Source organism: Mytilus edulis, chromosome 3 (genome assembly GCF_963676685.1).
Source record: "Mytilus edulis chromosome 3, xbMytEdul2.2, whole genome shotgun sequence".
Lineage (NCBI taxonomy): Eukaryota > Metazoa > Mollusca > Bivalvia > Mytilida > Mytilidae > Mytilus > Mytilus edulis.
Window position 1 is genome coordinate 24,073,004 of NC_092346.1, and position 19,244 is coordinate 24,092,247.

General features: G+C 31.7%; 1 protein-coding gene across 6 annotated transcripts in view; it reads left to right on the plus strand.

Moving 5' to 3' along the window:
* Positions 1 to 10: 10 nt before the first annotated feature.
* LOC139514237 (crossover junction endonuclease MUS81-like) overlaps positions 11 to 19,244 on the plus strand; it is a 40,772-nt gene continuing 21,538 nt past the window's right edge. Inside the window, exons 1-11 of one of the 6 annotated variants that reach the window (XM_071303113.1) lie at positions 11 to 159; positions 8,590 to 8,736; positions 9,520 to 9,592; positions 9,927 to 9,983; positions 10,673 to 10,827; positions 12,824 to 12,928; positions 13,482 to 13,562; positions 14,674 to 14,762; positions 15,198 to 15,359; positions 16,711 to 16,787; positions 18,000 to 18,084. In XM_071303113.1, coding sequence (XP_071159214.1) covers positions 8,599 to 8,736; positions 9,520 to 9,592; positions 9,927 to 9,983; positions 10,673 to 10,827; positions 12,824 to 12,928; positions 13,482 to 13,562; positions 14,674 to 14,762; positions 15,198 to 15,359; positions 16,711 to 16,787; positions 18,000 to 18,084 — 1,022 coding nt within the window. In that variant the 5' untranslated portion in view covers positions 11 to 159; positions 8,590 to 8,598. The other 5 variants (XM_071303112.1, XM_071303110.1, XM_071303114.1 and 2 more) reach the window with 5 other exon arrangements.

Below are 19,244 nucleotides of genomic sequence, written 5' to 3' on the forward strand. Positions count from 1 at the left end.
ATCATTTGCTGCATTTTGGCGCCATTTTCAAAGATTCGCAGCCTTCAAGACTCCCATCTTCCATAAATATAAATCATTTTTACGAATTCCCATGTCACAACTTGTGGTGAATACTCTGACTTGCAGAAAAAGACTGTATAAATATCTAGAATTTTAAAGGTACACCAACTGCTTAGTTTAGTGAATAGTGTGCAGAGACACCACGTACTTCGATATTTTTAACAGGTTTTGAAATCTCGTATTCATCAACAGGGTTTTGGGATCTGAATTGGTACGTGTAGGATCCGGTTAAGGCGTTTATATACAGTAGAGAAGCTTAAATATAAAAAAGAAGATGTGGTATGATTGCCAATGAGACAACTGTCCACAAGAGACCAAATCAACACGGACATTAACAACTATAACGTAACGGTACCCAAATTGCACCGAGTACCCAAATTGCACCTATTTAGCAAAACTAGCAGCGAAAATCTTACAAGATTTTCTAGAGACTAAACAATTTGTTTTTTTTTATGATTTGATACTAAGCACATCTTTCAACATAGGTAAAACTATTTAGATATGCACAAAACGTTCACAGTATCTATCAACAGATGAAGTATTTACTGAAAAAGCAAAATGTACTGAAACGTCGCCATGCGACGTCATCAAAACGTCATCTTTTTAAAATGAGCAAATACAATATGTTCCAAGTATCCATTTAAAAAATAATGAAGAGTAAGCATGGACTAATATCCAATTGTTCAAAATATTTAAAGAAATAAAACAAAAGCTCTGTTATTAGACTTTTGACTATGTGAATTTAAGCATGGAAGCAATTTGGGTACTCCTCATTTCAGAATCATTGATGGTTTGGAGGTCAGTTTGGACCAATTTTTCTATGATTCCATATGGAATAAAAATCAAATTGGTGTACCTTTACAATAAAGAAGGATAGGGCTACAAAATAAACACAGAATGGACATTTTTGTATTCATCATAAAAAAACGTAGATGAAAAAACTGTCAAAATAGGTGCTATTTGGGTACCGTCACGTTAGCTAGGTCACCGTACGGCCTTCAACAATGAACAAAGCCCATACTGCATAGTCAGCTATAAAAGGCCCCGATATGACAATGTAAAACAATTCAAACGAGAAAACTAACAGCCTTATTTGTATTAAAAATTACATGAACAAAAAACAAATATGTAACACATAAACAAACGACAACAACTGAATTACAGACTCCTGACTTGGGAAAGGCACATACATAAATAATGTGGCGGGGTTAAACAAGCATGCTTTGGGGTGAGACATGTTTGTGAGAACTCAACCCCGCCTTCCTGAGACAGTGGTGTAATAGCATAAGAGCCAACTATAGATTTCAGTTCAAAAGGGCTTTAACAAACAAACTAGTTTTGAAACATTCTGTATTTGTCTTTTCCAAGCCAGAATGCTGTAAAAAAACCTGGTTTTCGTTTGTTGCTCTGTGTCATATTTGTTTTTCATTCATTCTTAAAACCAAGTATATATATATGTGTATATTTACTATACAAATCCTTGTTAAAACATGATAATCTAGGCTGTTAGCTTTGTCATTGGAATTGTTTTTCATTTGTCATTACTGGATCTTTTAAGGCTGACTGTGTGGTATGGTTTTTATAAGCCCGTCAAAATTTTGACGGGACGTATAATTATGGTATACAAATGTCCGGTGTCCGTCCGTCTGTCCGTCTGTCCGGCGTAAACATGTTGCACCGTAACTTGAGAACGACTTATCCAAATTTCATGAAACTTAATATAGTTGTTTCTTATGATGGTCAAATGATCTGTATACTTTTTGGTGAAAATAAGATTTAAACTTTTTGAGTTACAGCACTTTATGACTAAAACAGGGGTGTGTTTTTTTCACATGTCGCACTGTATCTCAAAACTATTCTTGATTATGACTTAAAACTTTAAACACTTCTTAGTAGTATATTAATCTCAATATCTGTATACTTTTTGGTGATGATTCAAAATTTCATTTTTGAGTTATTGAGTATTTTGTAAAAAAGGGGGAGGTTTTTTTTACATGTCGCGCCATATCTCAAAAACTATTTATGATTATTGCTTAAAACTTTACACATGTCTTTTTTATATTAATCTCAATATCTGTATACTTTTTGGTGATGATTCAAAATTTCATTTTTGAGTTATTAGTATTTTTTAAAAAAGGGGGAGGGTTTTTTTTACATGTTGTGCCATATCTCAAAAACGATTTATGATTTTTGCTTAAAACTTTACACACTTCTTTGTTCTATTAATCTAAAGATCTGTATACTTTTTGGTGATTATTCAAAATTTTATTTTTGAGTTATTGAGTATTTTGTAAAACAAGGGAGGGTTTTTTACATGTCGCGCCGTATCTCAAAAATAAGTTTTTTTTGTTGATATATTAATCTAAAGATCTGTATACTTTTTGGTTTTGATTCAAAATTTTATTTTGGTAATATTTAGTTTTTGTAAAAAAAAACAGGGTGGGGGGTTTCACATGTCCTGCCGTGTCTCTAAAACAATATATGGTTATTGCTTAAAACTTTCTCATAAACTATTTATGATTATTGCATAAGACTTCCACATAAGACGTCGGGCGTATCATGCGCTCATGGCGCAGCTGTTTATTGTTCATTGTTGCAGTTGGACGGCAAACGCCTGAATCTGACAGATAAAGGTCAACTTGTCGACACAAAAAGGACCCGTATGTAAAATGTTTACGCCCTCAAACAGCGCCACCTATATTTTTTTATACGGCATCTTTGAGAACGATGTCCCGTTCTGTAGTAAATTAAAACATTAAATTAACTAAAACATAGAAAAGTAAGTGTAAAAAACCAATTGAAAGATATATTTGCAGATGACTGGTTATGCATGATACGCTGGCAATGTGCGCAATGTCCTTTAATCCAAGATTGAAAATTAGTTTGTTTCCTACGCCAAAATGGCGGATTTCAATGTTTACATTTTTTCCTCTATTCATAATCTGACACAATATCGTATCCAATCATTTATTAGCAATTTTATTATTGATCTTTGAAGATCATCCAATCACATTTACCGTTAGAAAGTGGCTACACGTTACAGCCATCGTTACAAAGTAGCCATGTGTTTTGTGGGGATACCTTTGGAATCAGGGCTCACGCTACCAGGCGACTTGGGCGAAGAAGTCGCCTTCCCGAACGTCACTTCGCTTTCCCCGACCCCCAAAAGCGAAAACAAGTTGCCCTGTTCTAGACGACAGTCGCTTTCAGTCGCTTCCGTCATCGGACATTTTCAATTTGATGAAACATCAAATTTTTATTGATAATTAAAGAAATTCAGACATAAACTATTCATTATCTTTTGAAAAGAGGATGAAGCATTGTTTTCGCAGTGTGTAGCAGGTTATTTGATAAAAATACAACTTTTTATCACTTCGTGCATTTCCACAAGTACCGGTGCTTGTTACTCGAAAACGTACATCAACCTCAATTTCGGCGACAAAATAAGTTTGTTACTTCATTTAAACGTGATAAAAGTTGCCTCCAGTAAATTTTAATCCATTTATTGCATTAAAAACGTCATGTTCCTTTCCAAATAACTTGTCAAACATCGTTTATTTTTGTAAATTTTCTTGCATTCGTCCGCCATTGACCGATTTCTAATCTCCGGATCTGAACCGGACCAGCTATGACCGAAATCCGTACTTTTACAATAATTACTACGGACGCACGGATGGAACAGCTGACAGAAGAATATTGATCCCAAAGGGAAAAATTACGCATTCCACACGCATTAAGAGACTTTTGGTTACATCTAATTGATTGGTGTTATAATTCCTTATATTTTTTATGGATTGTTTCAAACTATTGATTAAAGTTGCTTAACTCTGAGACTATTATACTAATATCAATATATTATGGCCCAGCTTAATAACTTTTATATTTTTTTATGAGAAACACTGAATGTCATACACAAGATAATTTTTAATTAAATTGTAATTGATATATTATAATTTCTTTATATTTTTTAAAATATTTTTTATTTTTTTAGTGCTAGATATTTAGTTGGTAGTTTCTCACAAGCTTAAACAACTTTTAATTTCAAATGTTACTTTAATTGTAATTTTTTTACTCAGATATGAATTGAACAGTATAAAAAGAACATTATATACATATGGCCCTTTATACTATTGTAAAATCCAAACATTGTATCGCACCGCGCGAATGAGCACTTCTCTTTCAAATCTCACCACTTCTCCCTATCAGTTTCAAAAAGAGAAGTCACTTCTCCCTATAATTCTGAAGTAGTGTGAGCCCTGGGAATGTTGTGTATTCAAAAGTTACGGTAAAAATCAATGGTTTCTTCATTAAATTTACCTGCAATTCACAAGTCATAACAGCAAATCCATTCTTAACAGACCTCATAAGGTAAACAGACATATTTAACTGTCTGCTTTAGCAAAAAACCGTGTAAATAAGCCTGATGGGTCGTTTTGAATTCAAGCACAGCAGACAAACACGTGGTAGATTGTTTATGTTTGATAGTGTGTTTACCTTAATCTGTTAATTGCACGTTGATGTTACTATATACTTACAACCTTTATCGTGTTATACTTTCAATTGTTATATAATACATCTTGCCTAAGAAACACGTCTAGCTAGGTGCAATGACTTCCTTTACTAGGACTTTAAATAATGAGGGTGTAATGATGTTTACAAATTACCATATTTACATTACAGCAAAATTTTTTTTTTTGCATTTGATATATATTTCATATATACATGTACATTTTATGTACACAAAGAACTATAGAGTAAATGAACATACATGGGTTTAATTTCCACCCTAGATATAAATTTTGATACTCATTATAGGTTGGAACAAATAGAGCAGATTGCAATTGACAATAATGTAATGTCTAAAATGCTGATTGATGGGGCCAAGTCCTCAACATCATTTTTTCTAAGTATACAGCAGCTCCTATAAGGATTAGTAAGGGAATACTTTACATATAGTCCAGTGGCTTAGTCCTGTCTTTTTTGTCTCTGATATTTCCTTATTTATATTATCATTTCTATTATTCATGTAGTAAGACAAAAGCTATTGTTACTCTTATATTCCTCATTTGCCTGAAAACAATGGAATTTATTCATTGTTGATGTATGTAAAGTGACTTGTAATTTAACTGTCACTGCTAACAGACACTTGGACTCTGGTGATAAGTTTCTAGACTGTTAATATCTCATTGGCAATTATACCATATATTTAAATGTCAGTTTCCCCTTTATAACTTTTTAAGAAAAGAATTTAATGATAATACGATAATAAGTTGTAAAAATTTTGAAAAGTTAAGCACAAGTGCCAAATTTAATTGGCTTTTTATTCAAGAAAACCTAGAGGTATTAAAAAGTGTTGCAATTTAAATAAATTTTTTGAGCTCAGAAAACTATCAATAAACATTGATAAAGTGCAGATATTGTTTTAATTAAGACTTTGAGAATATTTGCCTGTTAGTGTTAATACATGTAGAATATATAATTGTTATGCCTTTTTTTTCTAATATAAGTGTGGCTCTGATCTGGCTGTGGTTTAATATCTAAGAATGGATTTGGTTAAATTCATATTTATCTGATTTATATCAACATTATTGTGTCAATTATAAAAATCATTGCAATACATTACTTTGCTCTTCATGGGCCCTTTAATTGGAATAACATATCTTATCTTATACCACATCTCTTTATTTTAGTACTGACAGGTTAACTTTTAAAAGCATTTAAAGTAAGTGAGATGTTGACAAGCTTAGTCAATGATCATGATGATTGTAAATCCAGATAATATCATGAGATTTTTTTTTATAAAAGTAAATAATGTGATTAAATTGATTATCTCAATTCTAAGAACTGACATTCTGATTTGATACTATGAGATTATTTCTGATATCAGAATAATAAATATCTCATTGTTGTCCTTTTAAAAAAAAATTCTGAACATACTGTATTTAAGTCAGTTTTGTTTTTGTCTGAGACTACTATAACATGGGAAGTGACCAATCTCTATGTTATACATTGTAGTAGTCTCAGGTTTTTGTTTTTGTAGTTCAATTGACTATGCATTTTAGGGCAGGAAAATATGAATTTGGATTAAATTTGAAGTTGATTCAGTATATTTTATGACATAATACCACTATTTTATTTTAACAAAGCATTTTCAAACTTTATTTACTGGTCAGCTTAGCTTATTATTCAATCAATAATTTAATTGAAAGGACTCAACAGTTGGTTAATTGCAGGACTTTTGAATTCAAATGTAAGAAGGAAAAAAAATAAAGCAAAACTTGAAATAATACAAATAATAGGAATTATGAGATCTGCATGATCTCAGATTGCAATACAGCTTTTTTTCAGTTATCTTTGTGTTGATTATTATGTTTTAAATCCCTTTCTGGTTCTTTGGGTGTTCAGATTTTTTTCTCTTGATTAATGCAAGCTATAGAACTTGTACATCTTATATAGTTTCTTATCTCAGGGTGAATCCAGACAATTTTAAACATGGGTGGTGGTATTCTCAACCAAGGATAAAAAGGAGGGTTCCAACTATATGATCCCATTCAAATGCATTAATATTCCATAAAAAGAGGAGGTTCCAATCTCCAGACCCCTGGGATCCACCACTGTATCTTAAAGCAGGTATGATAAAACAAAAATTGTTCATGTACCTCTGTCCACTGCAAATTGATTTTATTTTCATTCAATGGTAATGTTCACAATTTTGAAGACCATATTTCCTTTTTTCCATATTTTTGTTTTAATGTAATTAAAAGTTCAATTCTATTGTAACACAGGTTCTGCTGACAAATGACTGATAAACCCTTCTTGTATCCTTCTATCTACTAAAAGGTGTTTGAGAATATACAATAAGTCCAAGTTTCAGAGAAAAGTCAGTTAAATGTATAATTTTCTTCTTTGGAAGTGTTCAATAACCTGTAAGTACTTGAACAAAATGTCATATTCAACCTTTCCATGACTATTTTAATGTTACAACAGTAGAGGAACATGGAATATTGAAAAGTTATTCAAGAAGTCGTCGAAATATATCAGCAATCATTAATTTTACTCGAATTTACTGTTGTGAACTTGCAATATCCAACGATGCGCGTACCGAGTTATCTCCCTTTGATCTCCGCTTCACCACGAATAAGCTGACACAATTGCGTATCCGGGGTTTTTGTGATCTGAAAGAGTCAATAGAGAACCAAAAAATGGTTTTACTTCATATTTTATACCCCTCAACACGTTACCAAACCTATTTAAGGAATTATTAAGGATTTTCCGTGAATCTACGCAAATTTTCAGAAAAAAAGTTTCACTTCACTCGTGAATTTATAACATTTTAACAACACATTTTAATAATTATTATATAAAATAAGGAAGCTAATTCAATCTAGAATTCTAATGCAATTATTTTGTAACGATGGTTCTGATTGGATGACAGTAAGCGTAAACTTCTCTATCTCCTTGTCTGTAACTAAGGAAGCCGACATTTTGAATTGATGAATATATTGACATGTCATTTCTACAATAATAAGCCAAAAAACTCACATGTTGCACCTAAAAATATTCTTTTTATCAAATTTTATTACATTCTGAAGCGGCACAGAAGCCAGAAAACACCCGGTGTTTATGTTTGAGGCCGGAAGCATACCTATGACGTCACCTAGTGTAGGGACCAAAGAAGATAACATCTTTTCGCGGAATTTTCTTTAATGAAGATTTTACACTGAAATCATGATTGAAATTTAATAATGAAATTGTTTTGCATTAGAATAGAGATAACTGTATTGTATGTGAAGCTTTGCGGACGTCCATCGGTAGTTTTACTGTCGCAAATACCCGTTTACCTGTCTCCGCTCCGCGTCGCCAGATAAACTAAATTTGCGACAGTAAAACTACCGATGGACGTCCTTAAAGCTTCAAATACAATACAGTTATCTCTTAATTGACCACTTTGGTTTTTATTAATGTACGTGTACAAATAAGTCAATACGAGTCCAAAAACCACGAGGCATGCACACTTACCAAAAAATCGTAAACTCCGACCTTTTATCACGTGACCAATGTCTTGACCTTAGAAGCCATTAAAACGTTTGCCGTCCAACTGTGAATGCTGTATGGTGACCTATATTTTTTTTCAATTTTGTGTCATTTGGTCTTTTGTGGAGGATTGTGTCATGGGCAATCATACATGTACCACATCTTTTTTTATATCTCATCAGATCAATACAAAGCAGAAAAACATCAAACAAAAACACTGACCAGACGTGTTATTCATCCCCCATCCCTAACAACAACAAAAAAGACAAGTACTGAAGTAGTACAGATCTGAATCATTGAAGAGTTCTTATGCAATTACTGACAGCTAGTAGAAAGCCAACAACAACTAATATTAAAAAAAATCATGTATTCATGCCTGAAATGCATGTTTCATATTATATATGTTAGAAGACTGCAGAGAGGATGGATATCAACATGTGAGATAGCAGATAAGTTACTGATGCAATTCTAAAAGATATTTTTTTTTAATTTTAGTTTAAGAAGATGGAGAGACACCCATTGTATGGTAAAAGGAAAAAGACCAAACCTGTTTGTCCAAATCCTTTATTTGCCTATTGGTTACAAGAATGGAAAGATGATGCTGCAGAAAAAGGAATTAAGACACAGTTTGTTTATGCTAAGGTTATATATATAGTTGGCAGTATATATTTTCACTTTAAATTTTTTAGACCTTATACATCATGTTCATGTATTATAGAAATGATTTTCCCGTGTCTATTATGGAATTTGTATTAAATAATGATCGATCAACTGTTCATGTGATTGTTTGTTAGGTATTGAAGACCACATTCTGTAAATCTAAATCATACAATTTCATGTTCCATTTTTATGGTTGGAGGATATGGAAATTTTTCTAGGAATAACTACCCTTATGAGGCAACTAAATTCCTAACTGTAATATTAGTCCAGTCCAGTAAATGCAGTGAACCTTTTAAGTAACATGAGCTTGAATATAGCGGTGATAGGCTGAAGTGAACATCACAGATTGATAATAGATTGGCTGCTGACTCCCATGGTGGTGCAGTTTATAAACAAATGTGTGCATATATTGTATTCTTTCATAATACATTTTTGTACATATGAAAGAAAAGAAGAATTACCCAAAATATTGAACAGTACAACATTCAAGAAAATGGACATACAAACATAACATGATCTAGATAGGCTGACATGGTCCAATTTGCTTCTGTCTAAAATTTGTTCAATTTGGCACTATTAACTTGCTTGCTTAACTTTGCTGAACTTGTACAATTACAAATTAATTGCCTTTCATGATGAAAATGATAATGGAACAACTTGAATAAGTAGTTTATAATGAAAGATTTTTATGAGAGTTTACTTTTAAGAATAGTAGTATATATATATATGTAATATTCCCAAGATGAACATTACATTTGTTTACAGGCATTGAAATCATTAAGGAATTATCCATTACCAATAGCATCAGGAAAGGATTGTAAAATGTTGGAATATTTTGGTTTGTATTATCATGATTATTCTACAACACTTTAAATGATATTATTTTTTGTAAATGGTCATATAGTTTACTCCAAATGTCTGAGGGACAGTACATTAATTCTCAAAGACATTCAATTATTATTGTGTAATTCTAACTGAAAGAATTATTTAAATTTGACTAGATTAAGCCAAAGAAATGTTTTTTAGGAGTATTCATTAAGAGATAATTAGTTTAAGTCTAGTTTTAAAATAAACTCATAATATTTGGGAAAAGTGTGTTATAATTAATGGTTTATTAAAACCATTGTAATTATTTTAGGTTAATATTTGTAAAAAAAAAAAAACTTTTCCAGGAGACAAAATATGCAAGATGTTGGATGTTAAACTGGCAAAACACATTGCTGAATATGGTAAGTGAATTTGGATTTTGTTCTTTCACCTTCACTCTTTCATGTCTTGTGATATGTTTTTTTTTCTAATGATAAAGACTTTATATTCAAAATATGAATGCAAATGATTCGGGTTATTTCTTTTTGGATAATTACTAGGCAAAATTTTGTACCACTGATCTTTGAAATTGTGTTGCATCCACATATATAATATCAAATTGAAAAATATCTTATTTGTGAACTCTGACAGATGTTTTGATAACCACTGAGGGTTTAGTTTCTGCTATTGTACAGTTATAATGCTGTTCATAGATAAGACAGTAAGAAGAAAAGATGGAATAGAAGCAATACCCAGACAGATTAACACTTTTATACATGAAAAAGATGTGAGATTAAAACAATGTATACAATGTGGACAGTTATAACAGTGGGAAGGGGCACTGAGTTGGACAAATTTCTAGCTTGTCCACTCTGCCCACCCATAGAAGTGGATATGCAATTTCTTTTGTTGAATCAAAAGACTTGCAAGTACAATCAATTAAAAGTAGCAGATAAGCATTTGTAATTAATGGAAAATTTTACAAAAAAAAGACTACACTGTGGGCAGGTGGAAAAAGCAAAATCCACAAGGGCTGCTCTGTACTTGTGTAGAAAACTATGAGTATCGACTTAGATAGATGATCTGAAAGTATACAAATATTTAACTACAGGTTCTGCTGAAAATGCACCATTTTTAATGACTGACGATGAAGCACCAAAACAGAAAAACACTCAAAAGAAACCAAATGGAAAGACCAAACAAGATCATAGATTTTTCTCTGCAGAATCTGATAATGAAGATAAAGACCAGGCACCTGTTCCCAGGGTATTTGTGGTTTTAACTTTTTACATTCATTTATAATGAATGTGAAAATAAAGCAAGACATACATTTATGAACATATTTTTATATTTTAAAGTAACCTATGTTAACACAAACCATTCAGAGTCCCTTAGGATAAGAGAATTGAAACAGGGAATTTGTCAAATAGACAACAACCCTCCTAGTCTCTTAGAGGATTTCTTACAACTTTTAAAAATTTAAACAAACAAACCCTAAAAACTATCTGTATCAACAATTTTGAAAAAAAATGTATGAGTTTTGACTAAAAAACATTCAATCTTGAAAAAACCCAATTCCTTTGTATAAATGGAAATGGGGAGTTAAGACATTAATAAGTCAACATGCAGTCCTAAACAGACATTCCTCTCAATATCATCCTCTAAATCTCCTTAAAAAAAAAGAAATTGGAAGAGACTTATAAAGTTCTGTTATTGGCATTAAATTCCTAAATACATGATTAAGTTTGTTTATGATGAATAACCGGAGCATGCCAATTAATATTATGGAGTGCTTTAGTCCATAAATTTCTATGCTCTCTTTAGTTATAGTGATGGTAACTAAAACTAGAGGCTCTTAAGAGCCTGTGTCGCTCACCTTGGTATATGTGCATATTAAACAAAGGACACAGATTTATTCATGACAAAATTGTGTCTTGGTGATGGTGATGTGTTTGTAGATCTCACTTTGCTGAACATTCTTGCTGCTTACAACTTTCTCTATCTATAATGAACTTGGCCATTAAGTTACAGAGGAAAATATTTTGTAAAAATTAATGAAAATTGTTAAAAAATGACTATAAAGGGCAATAACTCCTGAAGGGATCAACTAACCATATTGATTATGTTAACTTATTGGTAGATCTTACTTTGCTGAACATTATTGCTGTTTACAGTTTATCTCTATCTATAATAGTATTCAAAATAATAACCAAAAACGGCAAAATTTCCTTAAAAATTACCAATTCAGGGGCAGCAACCTAACAACCAGTTATTCAATTTATCTGAAAATTTCAGGGCAGATAGATATTGACTTGATAGACAATTTAATCCCTTGTCAGATTTGCTCTAAATGCTTTGGTTTCAGAGTTATAAGCCAAAATCTACATTTTACACCTATATTCTATTTTTAGCCATGGTGGCCATCTTGGTTGATTGGGTGGGTCACTGCACACATTTTCTACACTAGATACCCTAGTGATGATTGTGGCTAATTTTGGTTAAATTTGGCTGAGTAGTTTCAGAGGAGAAGATTTTTGTAAAAGTTAACGATGATGACGGACGACGACAAAAGACGACGGAAGCCAAGTGATGAGAAAAGCTCACTTGGCCCTTTGGGCCAGGTGATCGAATAAGTTATACTCCACTTTATATGCAATTTTTAAATTGTTTTCTTTTGAAGCAGTTTTTAATGGCTTTAAATGCATTTACAGGAGGGTAGTAATGCCCTTTATCGTCAGGCGTCAAACGGTCTTTTTCAGTTACTGCTAGCTTCAAATTGGTTAAAATTTTACCGTGATTCGTCAAGATATCCTTATTGTGATTTGTCAGATGTCTCTTATAATTATCGTTACCGTCTTTTGGGGAAAAATTAAGCATGATTTGTTAAAATCAGTAGATTTTCTTATGGTCTTTTATCATCATGCACCAAAAATTACTGTTAACATCATTTTGGCAAGACTTTTTACTGTTATTCATCATAAAAGTATTCAAATTACCACCCTTTTACAGAGGAATGTCAACTCCTACAAATATGCTACTGAATGGAAATTTATCAATGACCTTGCTGTTTTAACGTTGATGCAAAGAAGGCAAAACATTTCTTTTGTCTCAACAGTTATATTGTATTGTATTGTACTATTATAACAGTTTTATTTATTACATTTTAAAACAAGTCCATACATTTGTAATAAAATTTGATAAATAGGCTATACTTTTGTTTGATATTAAAGATTTTAGTAAATAATTCTTACATTTCCCTTAGAAGAGACAAAAATCTGGGAACCAAGGTGGAGGAGGAAGAGAGTATGTACCAGCATACAGATCAGGACCTTATGCTCTGTTGTTAACCCTGTACAAACATTCACAGGTAAATCAATGTTAAAATGTCATATTCACTGGTCATACTTTTAAAATGTTCACATAGAATACAGTTTGTTATACATATATGTCCAAAATTAAAAATTGTTGGAAGTCTGCTTTAGGATTTTAATCATATTTACCAAGTAAGTAATGCTTTTTATAAAATAAGATAGCTTATCTCTTGCATCCCTGATAAATGTCAATGTTTTTTTGGCAAAAAATGTTTTGGTGTAAAATCAGTATAACTAATTTGTTTGTTTTCACTTTGCTGGATTTTGTATGCTAACATTTTTAGACATTAGACATTTGAAATCATTTCAAGTTACAAAAAAATACATTTTGACGTTAAATCTAAAAAAAAATTGTTTGATTTTACATTTAAGATGCAAGAAGGTCTTAAAGTTAAAAATATCAACTAAAATTAACATATATTGACGAAGTCAGTGATATGAGTGTTGTTTTTATTTCATCTATCATAGGATCAAGATAAGAAGTAAAATATAATCTAAAAAAGTTATCAATTTTTTGAAACTTTTATTTAACTTTTTTTTTTTTACTAGTCAGATGCTGATAGACCATACATGTCAAAGACAGACCTAATTAGACAAGCACAGATTTTAGCTGACAAGTCATTCTCCATTGTAAGTCATAAATTAGTTTGATGTCTGTTAAATTTATATGTATAACGTAATGCTTTTTTGTTAAGTAACATAGTATATTTCTTCAGCATTCTCTTTAAATGCTCATGGGTTTTTTTTGGACAAATTTTTGGGTGTTTAAAGTTAGAATAGCTAATCAGCAGTGATCTGTTTGTTTGTTTTTTTTATTGACAAATTTGTTATGCTCACATGCCCATAAAAATCTAATATATTTTGTTTCTATACCAAACGATGTATTCAGGATTAATATTCTATATAAACGGGTCATAATCACAGGGTTGACACTACTAAATTGTCAAATTGTTATCTATTGTAGTATTTTAATCCGTAAGACTTTCTAAGATAACAATACGAATACTAAAAATCTGGACTAAAAATAAGTTTCAATTTGTTAGCGGGCATGACGTAAAACAGCGAATCAAAGAATTCAACTTTATTTATAACTAATATAGGACAATGCTGTTGATTAAAAAATACTCCATTCCAGGACCTTTTGTTTTCCAAATATTTAATATTACCAATAATTGATAAGTTCCAGTTCGACGGGTTCAAACAGAAAGATTTGAAAGCAGAGAAAATTGTGTATCTTATAATCGGCATGACTTTATCAGATGACAGTACTAATACTAAGATAAGGCTTGCGCATAGTTATATACTTTAATTCAGTCCCGGACCCGCGATATCACGGGTGTGTTCTAGTATAGATATAAGAAGATGAAGTATGAGTACCAATGAGACAACTCTCCATCCAAGTCAGGATTTATAAAAGTAAACCATTATAGGTCAAAGTAAGGTCATCAACACGGAGCCTTTGATCACACCTAACAGCAAGCTATTAAGGGTCCCAAAATTTACTAGTGTAAAACCATTCAAACAGGAAAACCAATGGTCTAATCTATATAAAAAACAAGAAACAAGAAACCCTTATGAACCACATCAACAAACAACAACTACTGAACATCAGATTCCTGACTTAGGACAGGTGCAAACATTTCCAGCGGGTTTAAACATTTTAATGGCATAATATGTTACACAAAAGTATTAAAGAAACAAGACTATTTTTTTTTACAATAAATGTTCTTTTCCCATACAGCCAGATCCAAGTTGTAGGTACACAGCATGGTCATCAATGGGAAGCCTCATCAACAAAGGGCTTGTTGTAAAAGAAAGTAATCCAGCTAAGTAAGAAATTTGAAAAAAAGAAATCAATGAAACCTTTATAGCATTTCAGCATTCATTATCATTACAAATATTGTGAGCAGTATGATCAGATATCATTTCATTCGTATTTTAAAATATCTTTAAACTTGTTCTGAAAGGTAATTCAAATATAAATCATAGTTATTAAGATAGATATATGATAAATATCCTGCAACCATATGCATTTACAAGTTACTGTGGTTCTTTCAAAAAAGAGCTTGAACTCTGTAAAATGTAATAAGAAATTCATAAAAGAAAAATAATGTTCTTATTCAAAACAGTAGTTTAAAAAAAATACCAACAGGGATAATTCACCCCTCATTGTTAAAAATTTTTCCTTAGTCTTTTCAATGATTTGAAAAGTTTGCACTTATGAAAAAGCACTAATGTTTATAGCATTTGTAATGTGTATTAAAGGTATAGTTTGACAGAAGCTGGATGTGGTATTGCTCATAAATTAGAAGCTGTAAAGGATGGTGTTGTTCCTTCTCCTGGAAACACAAGGGCAATAAGAACTGGAACCACTGATACACCACCAACACATGTGGCTCAAACTGTAACATCTAGTGATAATAATATGTAAGTCTTAATTAACAAACACAAGGACAATAAGAACTGGAACCACTGATACACCACCAACAAATGTGGCTCAAACTATATCATCTAGTGATAATAATATGTAAGTCTTAATTAACAAACACAAGGGCAATAAGAACTGGAACCACTGATACACCACCAACACATGTAGCTCAAACTGTAACATCTAGTGATAATAATATGTAAGTCTTAATTAACAAACACAAGGGCAATAAGAACTGGAACCACTGATACACCACCAACAAATGTGGCTCAAACTATAACATCTAGTGATTATAATATGAAAGTCTTAATTAACAAACACAAGGGCAATAAGAACTGGAACCACTGATACACCACCAACACATGTGGCTCAAACTGTAACATCTAGTGATAATAATATGTAAGTCTTAATTAACAAACACAAGGGCGATAAGAACTGGAACCACTGATACACCACCAACAAATGTGGCTCAAACTATAACATCTAGTGATAATAATATGTAAGTCTTAATTAACAAACACAAGGGCAATAAGAACTGGAACCACTGATACACCACCAACACATGTGGCTCAAACTGTAACATCTAGTGATAATAATATGTAAGTCTTAATTAACAAACACAAGGGCAATAAGAACTGGAACCACTGATACACCACCAACAAATGTGGCTCAAACTATAACATCTAGTGATAATAATATGTAAGTCTTAACTAACAAACACAAGGGCAATAAGAACTGGAACCACTGATACACCACCAACACATGTGACTCAAACTGTAACATCTAGTGATAATAATATGTAAATCTTAATTAACAAACACAAGGGCGATAAGAACTGGAACCACTGATACACCACCAACAAATGTGGCTCAAGCTTTAACATCTAGTGATAATAATATGTAAGTCTTAATTAACAAACACAAGGGCAATAAGAACTGGAACCACTGATACACCACCAACAAATGTGGCTCAAACTGTAACATCTAGTGATAATAATCTGTAAGTCTTAAAAAAGATAACTTCATATGTCATGTTGAAAGGTAATTTGTTAGAAAAGTTATTCAGCAACTTCATTTTATTCTCCTACTGATGCATTCATCTGCCTATCACCTATCTGTCTTTCATGTGAAGAAGATGAAATATCAATATGAAAATGTTTTTAGGGAATGCATCAAGGTTTGTTTTTATCCATACTTAATTTCTTTAGAAGAATATTTGTCTTCTTATACTGTTATTAGATGTTTTGTTGTTTAGTTGCTCAGTAATTGTTTCATGTTTTAAGAAATGGTTATTGAGGTCAAAGTTGTTAATCTTTGAAATAATGATAACTTAATAGTTTTTCTTCTTCAGAAATATAAACTTTAAGTACATTAGAGAGGATAATTCAGAAGTATTCACAAAAGATCAGGCTGCCGTTTCAATTGATGGTCAGTATTTAAAAATAATGGCATTTTTTTTTTAAATTTTGAATTCTATTGATCTTTATTACTGTAGTAAGGGAGAGATGAATTCAAAGATCTTTTTTATTCCTGTGCTTAGTTAGGCAGTATTATACAATGATTTTTGTCTCTTATGTATCTTTTTGTTTATTCATCCATTTAATAATAAGTAGATGATGCTTCATTGCTAATGAGACAACTTTTCACCAGAGACCAAATGAAAGGGTGTAAACAACTAGGTTTCTTCACTGTTTTCAACAATGAGCGAACCCCATACGCTATTGTAAGCTTTGTTCTGATGTTTATCATGTTTTCATATATCATTTCCAACTTGCCATGTTTTCACAAAAATCTTATACAACAGAATTGAACACACACAAAAATGTTGGGATTTTTATGTAATTCCATCTTATGTATTAATGCTGTCTTTTGATTGGTTGAGAGACGGGATTTTTCACTAATTTTCTATTTAATATTGAGATTTTTTTTTATCTACCAGTGAATTTGCCTTTAGGCAATTCCATGTGCAGGGGTATTTGCCACCATGGCAGATCAGGAATACCTTGTCTCAAAATAACCCAATGAATTATTTCTATTCTTAAAGGACAAATTTATGGTTATTCTTTATATACTGCAACTCCTACAACTGTTGCAAGTGTAAAATACTTAGATAAAAATTTGGAGTGAATGATGTAAAAATTCTGCAAACCTGTACTTGTCTACTTGAAGTCATAAATAAAACTCAATGGAAATGCATTGTCAAAGTAGTAAATATGGAGATTTATTTACCCTCAGTACATAAAAATTATCAGAAATGATTAAATGGCCAATGCAATTTGACTGCGCAAATAGGACAGCTGCCGTGTGTATATTATTATACAGTCAAGTAGAAACTTCTACAATAAAATTTCTGAGGGCTCATAAAATTCTGTGGAATTAAACATTTATACCATGCTTACAAGGGATATTTGCAAAAATACTGGATTCGACAGCTTTGGAAAAGATTGGCCAAATCTTATGCTCCAACTTATCAAGCTTCAGCATACTGCCTATTGACTCAAAACACATGATAACAATTTATTAAAGTATAATATGTTACCAGTATATGATTTTTTTTAACATTGGTATATTATTTGTTTGGAATATACATCTGTTTTTTACAGACACTTTGTTTAATATGGTAGATGAATTTTATTTCAGATGATATTGGATTTGGATTTTTGATCAAGTGTAATTATCAAAGATTGTTGTCATCAGGCTTACTCTATAAATTAGATACCAGCAGGTACTTAGTTTGAATATGTATATACAATGTACTGGTATATAGATGTTTTAATTGAAACCAGTTCAACACCAATGACACAAAGCCTAGCTTACATCATATGTTGCCATATAATTGTAACAGAATATCAGTTCATATTATTCAGGGTTCTCACAAAGGCGAGTCCATGAGTCCTGTGCTTATGAAAATATGTCTGGACTCACCATTTTCAAAACTGGTGAGTCCAAAGATGCATCAAAATTGAAATATTTTATATAACCTCAACACACATCATTTTATAGCAAAAGTTTAAAAGTAATCTGTATTTAATCTCATTTCATTGCTCTATTAGGTCATGGAGACTAACATGATAAATAATATTGCAATAAAATATCTTCTTCTTATAGGTACTCACCATGGCCAAAAATAATGAGTCCCTGGACTTGCCTTCAAAAATCCTTAGTGAGAACCCTGATTATTGTGTTGCCTGACAACAAAGCTGTAGAAACACATAGAGATCACATTGACCCTCTTGCATTATCAATGTCGGTGTCTGCCAGTTCACACTTGGTAATCAGCAACTTCTTGAAAATGGCTTGACAGAATTCACCCAAACTTCCATATATATTCAAACAGGAAATGAAGTTGAGTGCTTTTTACACGACCGCCAAATATTTTTTGGGATTGTATAATGGTATGTTGTCATCTGCTTCGTCGTTGTCTGAAGACACATTGGTTTCCGGATAATAACTTTAGTTGAAGTAATTGGAGCTCTATGAAATTTTTTAAGAAGGTTCAATACTTCAAAAGAAAGGTTGGGATTAATTTTGGGGATGCTGGTCCCAATCGTTTAGAAATTACGGGCCCTAAAAGGGCCCAAAACAAGCATTTTTTTAGTTTCAGGATTATAACTTGTGTATAAGTATTTCAATTGCTTTGAAATTGTACCACAGTTTTAATACCATAAATAGAAGGTTAAGAATAATTATATGGGGTTATGGGGTCAACAGTTGAGGAATTAGGGGCCAAAACTAGCATTTTTCTAGTTTCCAGATAATAACTTGTGTGTAAGTGTATGGATCTCTCTGACATTATACCACAAAGTTCCATATAACAAAGGGAAACCTAGAAGGAGTTATGGTTTAATTGCCCAAAACATGTAAGAATAAGGGGCCAAAAAAAGT